Here is an 11,801-nt window from a genome sequence, read left to right on the forward strand (position 1 = left end):
CCCCAAGTTGTTCAGGCGTATGCATAACATGCTTACCTTATCCTCGCTTTGAATCTTGCCGAGCTCCCGAGTGTGGTGGGTCCGCTGGAATTCTGTGCCCGGGAAGCCTCTCGAACACAGGCACGTTACCTGTGTCTCCTCTGTGCACATGCATGCTCCATTGTCCCACTGGACTTCACTTGCAAATGACAAGTTCAAGGATAAAATGATGAAGAGTGACAAGATAGTGACAGCAGAGCACTAACCCAAACACGAGGCTATTCGGAGCACCAGCCTTGTTTGAGCAGATCCCAAGTCCATGAAGCTGGGCTGGGGGGAGAGAATCGAGGGGGAGGCTGACAGTCGGAACACGCATTGTTGAGGACCAGAGCCAAGGATCTTGGGTGAGCGTTGAAAGGAGAAGAAACACCTCTCCAAGGGAAAGTGACAAGATTTGAAGAGAGTTGAAAAGTGACAGATAATGATTCTTAAATTCACGTCTCTAGAGGCTCCCGTACCCCCCTATTAGTCTGAGGGTCTCTTGACCCCCAGGAAAACCCTGACTTTGCCTCCCCAGGGCTAGAGTTGCACAAGGTCTCCTGTAGGCACTCAATAAATGTTTGTCCACCCAAACGGGTAAATGGGGAAGGGGAGTTCAGATAGCGGGGTGGGGAGGGGAGACACAAGACCTGAGCAGACCTGGGTCCAGGGCTGGAGTCTCAGGGCAATGCTAGGGGCTGGGAATGTGGATGTGGTGTCGGGAAGGGCTTCGCCCACAGAGTGGGTGGGGATATGTGGAAGCCTCTAGGATTGGAGAGGAATAGGGGCTATGGCACTAGTGAAGAAGGTATGGGGGGGAGTTGGTAGCTCTCCCCAAGGGGGATTTCCCTCCTGTGGTGACCTCTGTCCATCTCTGTGTGGCCTGGTTTAGCTCGCTGGCTGGTGCCCACTGTTTGTCTTGGTCTCTGGCTCTTGCTCTATTCCTCTCCCATTTGGCCCTGTCAATCTCCAGGTCTTAGTCTCCGAAGGCCGGCCTGGGGCCCCTTCTCAGCATAGATCGCCTTCCCTCTCCAGCTCTATGTCTCTCGGGGGTTATCTTTCCCTCTACTCCGCCCCGGCACGCCCTCCATCCCCTCCATCCACCTGATCCAGTCCGGTACCTGGGGTGGGGGGAGGGGAGAGACCTCCCGGTCCTGAAGAGGCGGCAGGGGGGCGGACCCAATCCCTCTCTCCATATTTGCATATGTATGAGGTCGCCCGGGCCAGCGCCGAGGAGGCGGGGCTTCTGGGGGTGGGAAGGGGGCGGACACCCCCACGGCCGCCGAGTATAAAGACTGCGCGCCGCGACCGCCGACCCCGCACTGCTGAGGAGCGGAACCTCCGCCTGGGGGACCCCCATCCCTGGCTGTCCCCCAATTGCGCGTTCCTGCCCCACCCCCGCGGCCGAGCCATCACTGGTGTGGCGGTCTCCGCTTGGCGGAAGAGCCTTGAGCGGTCACCCGGCCCCTCTCCACAGCCTCTTTGCATCTCGGATTTCGGGGCAGCCCCCTCCCCCACCCCTCCCTGGCCTCCTTGCACCCCTATTTTTCTGCGGTTCGCTTGGGTTTTGCAGCCGTCTATTTTTGCATCCCTTTTCATTTTGTTTCTAGAAGGTTTGGGGGGGTGAGGCTGCATCGCACCCCTTCCCCTTTCTAACCTCCCCTGCCCTGACAGTCCCCCTTTTCATCGCAGCTGGGGGGCCTAGGATCCGTGCATCCTACGCCGCGCTGCCAGCACCCCGCAGCGCGTGGCCGTGCGCCCCGGAATTTGCAGCAGCTGCCTGTCTGAGGAGGGTCTCCTTCGCCCCCGCTGCCTTTGCTCCCCGAGCGTTCCGGAGCGTGTGGGGGGGCTTCTGCGCGCCGCACCCCAGCTTCTCCGCAGCCCCCCGCCCCGCGCGGGACTCGCCCCCCGCCGCCAAGATGGTCATCCAGAAGGAGAAGAAGAGCTGCGGGCAGGTGGTTGAGGAGTGGAAGGAGTTCGTGTGGAACCCGAGGACGCACCAGTTCATGGGCCGCACCGGCACCAGTTGGGGTACGCAGGGCGGGCCGCGCGAAGGGCGGGGCGGGGGTCCGCAGGGCGACGCCGGGGGGGCACCGGGTCCCGCCGGCTCGGCCCCAGTTCCCTTCCCGGGTCCCCGGCGTCCGGCCCCCCTGCCGGGCTCTGGCCTGGAAGGGGGCCGAATCGCCGGTCTAATCTCCCCGGCCGGCCGCTGCGGAGGCGGAGAAAGTAGGTCACTGCCGCCTTCCCGCCCCCCGCGGAGCCCCCTCGCGCGGGGGGTCGCGGGCCGTGCGCGCGTGTCCGCGCCGTGGCGCTCGCGCTCCCTCTCAGGGCAGGTCGGCTCCGCACCGTCGCCCCCCCTTCCCCAGAAGAGCGCCCCTTTCCTCCCTGTGGCTCTGTCTAGCTAGCCAAGCCCGTCTATTTTTAGCTCGTGCCCATCCCCTGGACCCTGGGAACATTCATGAGGGGGCGGGTCTTGGAGAGGTGGGGGGTTGGGGGGGTTCTTCACAGCGGAAGTTGTCAGTATCCCACTGCCGAGCGTTTGGAGGTTTCTGTGGCTGCTTTGTGGGTGGGGGGTTGGTGGGGAGGGGTGGCCCTGGGAGGTTTTGGAGGTTGGGTATGCGGCTCAGATGTCGCAGGCGGAGGGAGGAGTAGACACTAGCGGTGGTGGGACGCGTACATCACCCGGCAGAGCATGTCTGTGGGCTTGGGGTGCCTTGGGACCTTCTCAACCCATCGCGGGACTCGAGGTGTGTGGAGGGAGTTGACTCTAGTCAGGGGTCTGGTGCTGGGCTTGAGTGCAGGTGAGGGGCGGCATTCTTCCAAAAGGGATTGTTAAACTGGGTAGTCGAAGCATTGGGGACCCTGGGTGACACAATTTGCAACTCATTCACACTGATTGCACACTATTCCCATCAGCAGCCCCCACCTGGGGCCCTGGAGGTGGGTCCAGTGCAGTCCTTGCCTTGGGGGGAACTGGAAGCCCAGCCCCTGGGATTGGAGGGTCCCTGACTGCTTGGGGAAATCTGGAGAAGCTTCATGGGGAATGTGTCTTCTTAGTTGGAGGGACTAGGGGTCCTGGGTGGTGGCAACCACAGACGCACTGGGCTGAGGAGTGACAGAGTTCCATGTCACATGCCGCAAACACCTGCTGTCTGCCGGGATGGCTCTGGGACAGTCCACCTTTACTCTCCGCCTCTGCTTTGGGTGCTGTGTGTGAATTGGGGGTGGGGTGACCGTGGAAGGTTCTGGACAGCTCTGAGAGATGGCGTGGGTAGGCAGGAGCCACGTGCGAGGTCTGACTTCTGTGGGGTGCCAAGGGAGAGGTTTTGCTGTTTGAGTGTGCAGGGCCACAGTGTGAGGGAGGCGGTGACAGTTTAGTTGTGAATGGCGGCCAGTGCCGACTTAAAAGGTCCTTGTGCGGGATGGACAGCTTTAAGCACGAGGACCAATGCAGGAGTCACAGATGTGGTGCCTTTTCAGGGCCATGAATGGTCGAGAACTTGGGAACATAATTTGATGCAAAATGACTGTGGCCTATACTTGGGGTTGTCCCAGCAACGAGAATTTAGGTCTCTTGTGGCCTCCACAAGGTTGGGCTTCACTGTGCCGTAGGACCGGAGGGGGCTGGGAGCCATGGCTGGAAGCCAGACACAACTGCCTGTTTCCAGCTTGTCTCATTTTGCTCCCAAGGGGACGCTCTAAGATGTCCCCAAGACTCTGTGACCCGTCCCCGTGCTGAACCTCGGAGTGGGAGACGGGTGTGTGGGGCTAGGCGAGGTCATCCCGGGAGACTTAGAGCCTGCTGACCGCGTTTCCTCCTCCCTAGCCTTTATCCTCCTCTTCTACCTCGTCTTCTATGGCTTCCTCACGGCTATGTTCACCCTTACCATGTGGGTCATGCTGCAGACTGTCTCTGACCATACCCCCAAGTACCAGGACCGACTGGCCACCCCGGGTGAGTGATGCACGCTCCCCACCAGCCATTAACTGGTTCCGTGTCCCCAGGCCTCCAAGAAAGAACTTAGAGCCCGAGAAGAACTCACAGTTCGCAGAGGCTTGGCTCTGGTGCCCCGATTACCATGTTCGGGGGCGTGCTTGAGGTCTGCCTTCCTTCCCGTTTCCGGCAGTAGGGGGCTTTGCAATCTGGGAAGGTTCTCTTCATCCCCAGGAGATCTTCCTCCTGTGAAAAGGATCTCACATCTCCCCCCCATCCCTCCATCACCCTGCTGCTCCCTATGTCCATTTTCTTCCCTCTGTGTATGGTCCTTTGTCATATACGTTTGTATATTTTCCACTCCTGCCCTTGTCGGCCACAGGCTTGATGATCCGCCCCAAGACTGAAAATCTTGACGTCATTGTGAACGTCAGTGACACCGAGAGCTGGGACCAGCACGTTCAGAAGCTCAACAAGTTCTTGGAGCGTGAGTGTGGCTGTGCAGGGGCTCGGGCAGGGCATTGGGGGACCCTGGAGGCCGAACAGCGGGCCTGTGACCCTTTCTCTCCCACCTCCTTAGCTTACAACGATTCCATCCAAGCCCAAAAAAATGATGTCTGCCGCCCTGGGCGCTACTATGAGCAGCCGGATAACGGAGTTCTCAACTACCCGAAGCGTGCCTGCCAGTTCAACCGGACGCAGCTGGGCGACTGCTCCGGCATCGGGGACCCGACCCACTACGGCTACAGCACTGGGCAGCCCTGTATCTTCATCAAGATGAACCGGGTATGTGGGACCTTGGTCCCCAGGGAGAAGGAAGGAGGAGGGGGCTGGGGCTACCCTCTTGCTGGCAGGTGCCTTCTTTCACGGGGGCTACTGGGTGTTGAGAGGTTTTCGGATGTCTGAGTGTCTGGGAGAACAAGAGAGATGGGGCCGTCGAGGCTGAGCTGTGTGGAGGGAAGGCTGGATACTTGTGTCTTCACCACCTTCTTTCTCGAGCTCATCCCTCTCCCCTCCCTCCAGGTCATCAACTTCTACGCAGGAGCCAATCAGAGCATGAATGTTACCTGTGTGGGGAAGGTGAGTGTGTCGGGCCTTGCCCACCTGCCCACCTGCTTGCCCTTTGTGGTTTCCACGTAATTCACTGATCTCTTCCCATCTTCTTTGCTCTCAGAGGCCCCGTCACTATAGGGACAAGGGGGTAAGAGTGGGTGCCAGTGTGGCTCGAACTCCCAAGGGGCTCCCACGCCTCTTGCTTCTCTCTAGGACGCAGGAGCCGCTTTTGTGTGAATAGACACCCACCTCCCTGACTCCAGCCAAGCCTTGGCCCCTGGCTTCTATCCCTAACCCTGCCACCCTCTCGTCTAGTCCCTGATAAGCATGACTTCCGCTCTCCCTCCCATAGCTCACCTGTTCCTTCCTCAGTTCTAGGTATTTGGTAGTTAGAGCCACCTGCTGCGTCTCAGTGTCTTGGACCCCACCTCTGTCCTTTCTAGAAACTTTCTGTTCCTCTTCACTCACACCGCTCCCCTCCCCTTTCTGCTGAGCCCTTACTCACTTATCTGTTCTCTCTTGGCTCTGCTCCAGAAACCGATTCCTGAGACTGGGGTAAGAACTCGGTGTGGGAGCGCAGCGGGAGGCGCCCTTCAGGACTTCCCAGTCCGATCAAGGAGACAGGACGCCCCCTCTCGTGCACAGGGAAACACACACACACACACACACACACACACACGCACACACACACACGCACACACACACACACACACACACACTCACACACGGGCTCACAGCCCAAGGGAAACAGATCTGAGACAGAAATTATTTGGGGCGAAGGAAGAACAGAGGGAAGTCTGGAGAGCTCTCGGGTTCCTGGCGCCCCTCACATGCTCTCCCCCTACCCTCCTGCGTCCCCACAGAGAGATGAAGACGCTGAGAATCTCGGCAACTTTGTCATGTTCCCTGCCAACGGCAACATCGACCTCATGTATTTCCCCTACTATGGCAAAAAGTTCCACGTAAGTCCCGGTGCGAGGCCCGGAGTGGGGGCTCCCCAAGGCGAGCGGGGTCCTTGGGGAGGACGCTGGGTTGCCACGGGCGTGGACCTTTGCTCTCCTCCTCCGGCCCAGGTGAACTACACGCAGCCCCTGGTGGCCGTGAAGTTCCTGAATGTGACCCCCAACGTGGAGGTGAACGTGGAATGTCGCATCAATGCAGCCAACATCGCCACCGACGATGAGCGGGACAAGTTCGCCGGCCGCGTGGCCTTCAAACTCCGCATCAACAAAACCTGAGGCCCCTTCCTCCCACCCCCACCTCTTTCCTGTGGATGCTTCTGGAATGTCCCTGACCCTGCCTGATCCCTCCCTCGCCCACCCCAAAGGTATTTTTTATAACAGAGCTATGACTTGTTTGAGCCTCACGCCCTTTTTCTTTACTCGTGAACCCCACCTGATGGCCATTGTGATTCCGGCCTTCAGTTCCCCCCGTTCCTCTCCCGAGCTCAGTCAGAGGCAGGGAGACGAGATCCCGGGACGGCCCCAGAGGAGTTAGGAGCTGTTCTGCTTCTGGTTTAGGTGTGAGTGGGGTGTCTCCACCCCTCCCGTCCCCGGAGAGCCATAGAAAATGCCCGCCCGCCCACCTCCACACCTGCCCTCACACTCCCCACCTCCTCTCTCACTCACACACACATACACATCTCAGTTCACCCCGAGCTTGCAGACACTCCATTCACCTTTCTCTGTCTCTCCCGCACTTTCTGCCTCATCTATACAGTCCCTGTCTTGGTGGCTTTTGACGTATCCGGCTCCTCCTCGGCCATGACAGGTCTGTCCCCGCCTCCTCTCCAGCCCCATTCCCTCCTCTGAAAGACAACTGTTTTGTAATCGAGGACGAGGTGGTTCTGTGGCCTTTTCCCTGTTTTCTGACATATTTGTCTTCCCACCCTCTGGTGACAGCGTGCGCTGGGAACGAGGGTCTGGAAGAGGAGTCCCTGTTGGTTCTTCTTGAAAATTCTCTTCCTGTCACCCAAATAGGCACTCCTCAGAGGGATGGGGTTGACCTAGGCTGAAAATCCACTTTGTTTTTGCCGATGGCTCACTTCTCCCTGTTTGTTTTCCCAGAATATCCTTCAAGTTCCACTTCCCCGGAGCCCTGGGGGAGGGGCAGCCATTTTGGCTGGGTCCCCAGTGGCCACCTTGGAAACGTCAGCTGGCTATGGGACTATTTCACCTCCTTCCCCCCCGGGACCCAGAGCTACCCCCACCATCCTCTCTCTGGTTTCTCTTAGCACGTTATCAACTAACCACTAACTCCTTCCCTCTCCTCCGCATGTCAGCCTGAGCGTTGCAAATAGCCCCTCAGTCTAGGCTCTGAATGTCTCGGGCCTGTCTCCCTCAGACCCCGTGGCGTTTTTAAACGACCCCATAGTATGCTCCGTGAGGGGCCTCTGGCGTTCTTGAGCGATAGTGCCCTTCATTCCCGCCCTCTCTAACTGTCCATCTCTTCTCTGACACTGCGGCCTCCATACCCCACCCTCAGAGGGACCCTTCCCTTCTTCCCTCTCCCTGGATCCGAGTCTCTTCCCTTGGGGTCCCCATGTTCTCCTGCATTGCCCTCGCCCCCCCCCGGTCTCTCTCTGCAGTTATTTAATGCCTGTGTCAGATCTACTGTAAAAAGAGGATAAAGTACAATAAAATGAGAGCAATTATATATATAAATATATATCATACACGGAGCCCTGCGTGCGGTTGTTCCTTGCTGAGCATTTGGAAGGGCTCTGGGAAAGAAAGTGGGGGGTGGTGGGTGGGGGTGATTCGGGGCTTGCCCAGGCCTCCTTCCCAGCTCTGACCTCTCCGTCCAGTGTCCAGGCAACCAGATCACTCCTTCACCTACACCGTCCCTGAGATCACTGCACGCAAGAGAGGCAGGGAGCCTACACCACTTCGTACAGCGCGATAGTTAACGATGTGCCTACTGTGAACGTTCTAGGCACCGTGAGGACACACTTATGAAAGAGGCAGAGTTCCTGCTCCCAAGGAGCTCCCCAGTTTAACAGGAGAGGTGAGGAGCACACGAGATACTCTCTTACCAGGTACACCTACACAAACGTGCTTCCAGGAAGGGGAGAAAGCCGGGGAGGACAAAATGCAGAGTGGTGGACTACTTTCTATCGGGGGCTGCCAATGGCCGGTTTCTCGGGCTTAAAGGATGGGGTGTTTGGGGAAGAGAGTAGAGCGTCGGCAAATGCCCAGGGACATGAGAAAAGCTGACCAGAAGAAACAGATCTCAGAACAATATGAACTGTTATGATCCTAATTTTGTGTATACACACAATCATAGAAAAAAAGGATGAGTGGGTCCACGTACTGTTTACTGTGACATACGGGGATGGGTCTAGAGCCGGTTTTTATTTCTTGGGTTTTTTGTGTGTGTGTTGTTGTTGCTTGGTTGGTTGACAATGAAAAATACCTTTATTACATAGGACATATATACACAATTTTATCATAAATGCGTCACACGCACACACACACAGTAGGATCACTGGGTTTGGTCGCTGTTGTGCCAGAATTCATACGATACGCTTTGGTGCATTCCACGTCTTTCACTCAATACATTTCTTGTGCCCCTGTTTCACCGGGTAGAGTTCTAATATGTGTGGTTTTTTTTAGATGGCTGTGTAATATTTTTCCTATTGGGTTGTTCTTCCCTTATTAATTTGTTCAAATTCCTTGACAGCTGTAGATATAAACATTTTTGCATTGCAAAACTCCCCCCAAGCAATTGTTTGCCTCTCTGTGAAAGAGTGTTTGGTCTTCAAATAGTCCAACACGGTTAGCTCTTTTGCAGTTTCTGGTTTCCGGGCACTAGAGTATACTCATATTATCTAGATTTTTTTTGGGGGGGGGCAGGATTTTCATTTCATTTAAACTAATATTCACTTTACTCCCTCTGATTTTTGTTAATTTTGCTGTGTGGTGTAAATTAGGAGTCCAGTTGTGTTTTATTTTTCTAGTTTTGTCGATTTCGCTTTACTTTTCCAAAATCGAGGGTAGCTGGCTGGCTCAGTTGGTAGAGCACAGGGCTCTTGATCTTGGGGTGGTGAGCTTGAGCCCCAAGTTGGGTGTAGTTTACTTAATAAAAAATTTTTTTAAAAATCTATAGTTTATTCCCATGGAGTTGAAATGCCAACTTTGGCCATATAAGTTCCTGTATGTCGAGATTTACTTTCAGATTTGGTACTTGCTGCCTCTGGCTTGTCTACCAGTCCCCATACCAAGCCATGTTGATTTGATTCCTGTAGTTTTAGTGTTTTCTGATATCTAGCAAGGAGAGTGGGTTTCCCTCTATTGCTTTTTTGTTGTTGTTGTTATCTCCACACCCAACGTGGGGTTCAAATTCATGACCCCGAGATCAAGAGTCCCATGCCCTCCTGGCAGACGCAGCCAGGAGTCCCCCCCGCTTTAAAAAATTATTTATCTATTTACCTTTTTAAGAATCTAATCTCTACACCCAACATGGGGCTTGAACTCACGACCCTGAGATCAAGAGTCACACGCTCCCCTGACTGAGTCAGCCAGGCACCCCTCTCAGTGCTAATTTTTGAGAAGATAAAAAATATTTCTCTATCTACTGTCCATCTACTTTTAATTCCAACAATATTCTAACCTGGTCTCTTAAGTTTTTAGGTACATACTCATATGATCAAAAAAGCAAAGAGATATTTCACCAATGTTGGTTTCTTTCCTTTTTTTTTTTTGATCCTCTTGAATGTGTTAGAACATCCCTGTATGGTTCTTTATTTTAATTGAAATTATCTTAGTGTTTAGCCATTAGGATAATACCTCCCGGTATTCCACTACTATTTTTAATTAAGATTTTTTTTAAAGGAATGGTTGCTGAAATTTAATCAAATTCCTTTCAGCATCTGTTGATATGATCATATTTTTTTTCTTCATTTGTTAATGTAATGAATTATGTTGATAGATTCTCTATTAAACAAACTTTGTGCTCCTGGAATAAACCTTTACTTACGGTGTTAATCTTCTTTTGATTAATCAATGCATTCTGACACTATTTTGAGAGTTTTGCATCTATGTTAAGCTAATTTAGCTTCTGGGTTTTTACGGTCTTAATCAGGTTTTTCTATTAACGAAACCACAAAAACTTTACATGAATTAGAGATCTCGTTCTCTTCCTGTGGCACAGAATAGTTCAAGTAGCGTTGGACTAGTTGATGGTCTTTGCTGTGTTTTCCTCTACAAGCTCTTGAGTTTTGCTTTTTAAATGATGATTTTTAAATTTTTATTTTATTTTTAAAAGTTTTAAGAAAGATTTTATTTATTTGAGAGAGCAGGAGGGAGGGAGGGAGGGAGGGAGGGAGAGAGAGAGGCAGACTCCCGCTGAGCAGGGAGCCCAACATGGGGTTTGATCCCAGGACCCTGAGATCAGGACCTGAGCTGAAGGCAGACGCTTAGCCCACTGAGCCACCCAGGCGCCCCTAGTTTTCATTTTTTTTTTAAGATTTTATTTATTTATTTGAGAGAGAGAGACAGCCAGCGAGAGAGGGAACACAAGCAGGGGGAGTGGGAGAGGAAGAAGCAGACTCCCGGCGGAGAAGCCTGATGTGGGGCTCGATCCCAGAACGCTGGGATCATGCCCTGAGCCGAAGGCAGACGCTTAACGACTGAGCCACCCAGGCGCCCCTAGTTTTCATTTTTTAAAGTAATCTCTACACCCAACGTGGGGCTTGAACTAGTGACCCTGAGATCAAGAGTTGCGTGCTCTACCAACTGAGCCAGCCAGGCGCCCTTCTTTCCTTTTTAAAATTTATCTTCCCCCCCCCAAGCTCCTGCTTTTGGATTTACCCTTTCAACCAGTTTGCTTTCTCTTTCAACAATTTGTATCTTTTTTAGGATGCACACTAGGTTCCTTTTGCTTCTCTCTCTTTTTTAAGAATAACAAAAGCATTTATGGCTATGCATTTTCCTCAGAGTACACCTTTTGCTGGGTCTTATAGCTTTGAGAACTCCGTGTTCCTGAATTCAGGGAGATAAGTTTTCCAGCATTCCACATCTCAGTGGTACAGGGCTCGGGCTTTGAGCTTGAGGGCAGAGGCCATGTCTGCCACAGGTCCCCACGGCTTAGAACAGAGCCAGGCAGAGTAAAGCACCAGTGAATGCCCACAATTGACTGAATGAACACGAGGAAAGGAAGCAAGCAGGTGGGACTAGAGAGTTAGGGACCCATTCTAGGTCTGCAAACCCAGCCTCACTCCTGGCCGGGTGATCTACCAGCTCACAGAGGTTTTGGCAGAGCCAGTCAGATCAGCTTTCTGCAGGAGCAGAACAAAAATGGAAACAGCCAGGGACGCAGTCTAGGGAAATGTGAGTCGGGGTGCTGGATGCTCTCAGAAAGGAGCTTCAAGGTGACCCATCTAGCAGAGTGAGGAGAGGGAATGAGTTTCGAGAGCTCTGGTTTGCCAAGGCCCTGGTGGGTGGGGAGAGATGAAGGAGAACTGTCTCTGAAGGAGATGGGGAGTGTTTGGCATTTCCCGGCAAGAAAAGAGAAAGAAGGTGGTTTTGCAGCCAGGGAGGCTGGTGGCCTCACAGCCACCTAGGATCCTTGGGGCCAGCCAAGGTACTCCCACAGGCACTTGAAGCCTGGTCGATAAGGCTGAGAAGACAGTGCCCCAGAAGCCTGTCTGGCCCTTAGCACTCCTCCCTCTGCCTCCAGGGAGGAGTGGGCCAAGCAATGTCCCCACTGTCTGGCCATCCTTCCAAGCACTGACTCGGCCAGCAATGGGTGATGGGGAAAGCTAGCGCCCAGCCCCCCTCCCTGGGAGCCAGCAGCA

At 54.0% G+C, this 11,801-nt stretch overlaps 1 protein-coding gene across 2 annotated transcripts; it reads left to right on the forward strand.

Moving 5' to 3' along the window:
• The first annotated feature begins 1,331 nt into the window (after positions 1-1,331).
• On the forward strand, positions 1,332-7,685 carry ATP1B2 (ATPase Na+/K+ transporting subunit beta 2). 2 transcript variants are annotated; one of them, XM_045797342.2, is made up of 7 exons: positions 1,332-2,049; positions 3,845-3,973; positions 4,335-4,439; positions 4,533-4,738; positions 4,976-5,032; positions 5,869-5,967; positions 6,079-7,685. In XM_045797342.2, the coding sequence occupies exons 1-7, from the start codon at positions 1,938-1,940 to the stop codon at positions 6,241-6,243; spliced, it is 873 nt and encodes a 290-aa protein (XP_045653298.1). In that variant the 5' UTR covers positions 1,332-1,937; the 3' UTR covers positions 6,244-7,685. The 2 variants fall into 2 exon arrangements, with proteins under 2 accessions (XP_045653298.1, XP_045653299.2); XM_045797343.2 differs by lacking the exon at positions 1,332-2,049 and adding an exon at positions 2,621-2,765.
• The last annotated feature ends 4,116 nt before the right edge of the window (positions 7,686-11,801 follow it).

Source organism: Ursus americanus, chromosome 14, assembly GCF_024610735.1.
Source record: "Ursus americanus isolate L20-20 chromosome 14, mUrsAme1.1.p, whole genome shotgun sequence".
NCBI classification, from domain to species: domain Eukaryota; kingdom Metazoa; phylum Chordata; class Mammalia; order Carnivora; family Ursidae; genus Ursus; species Ursus americanus.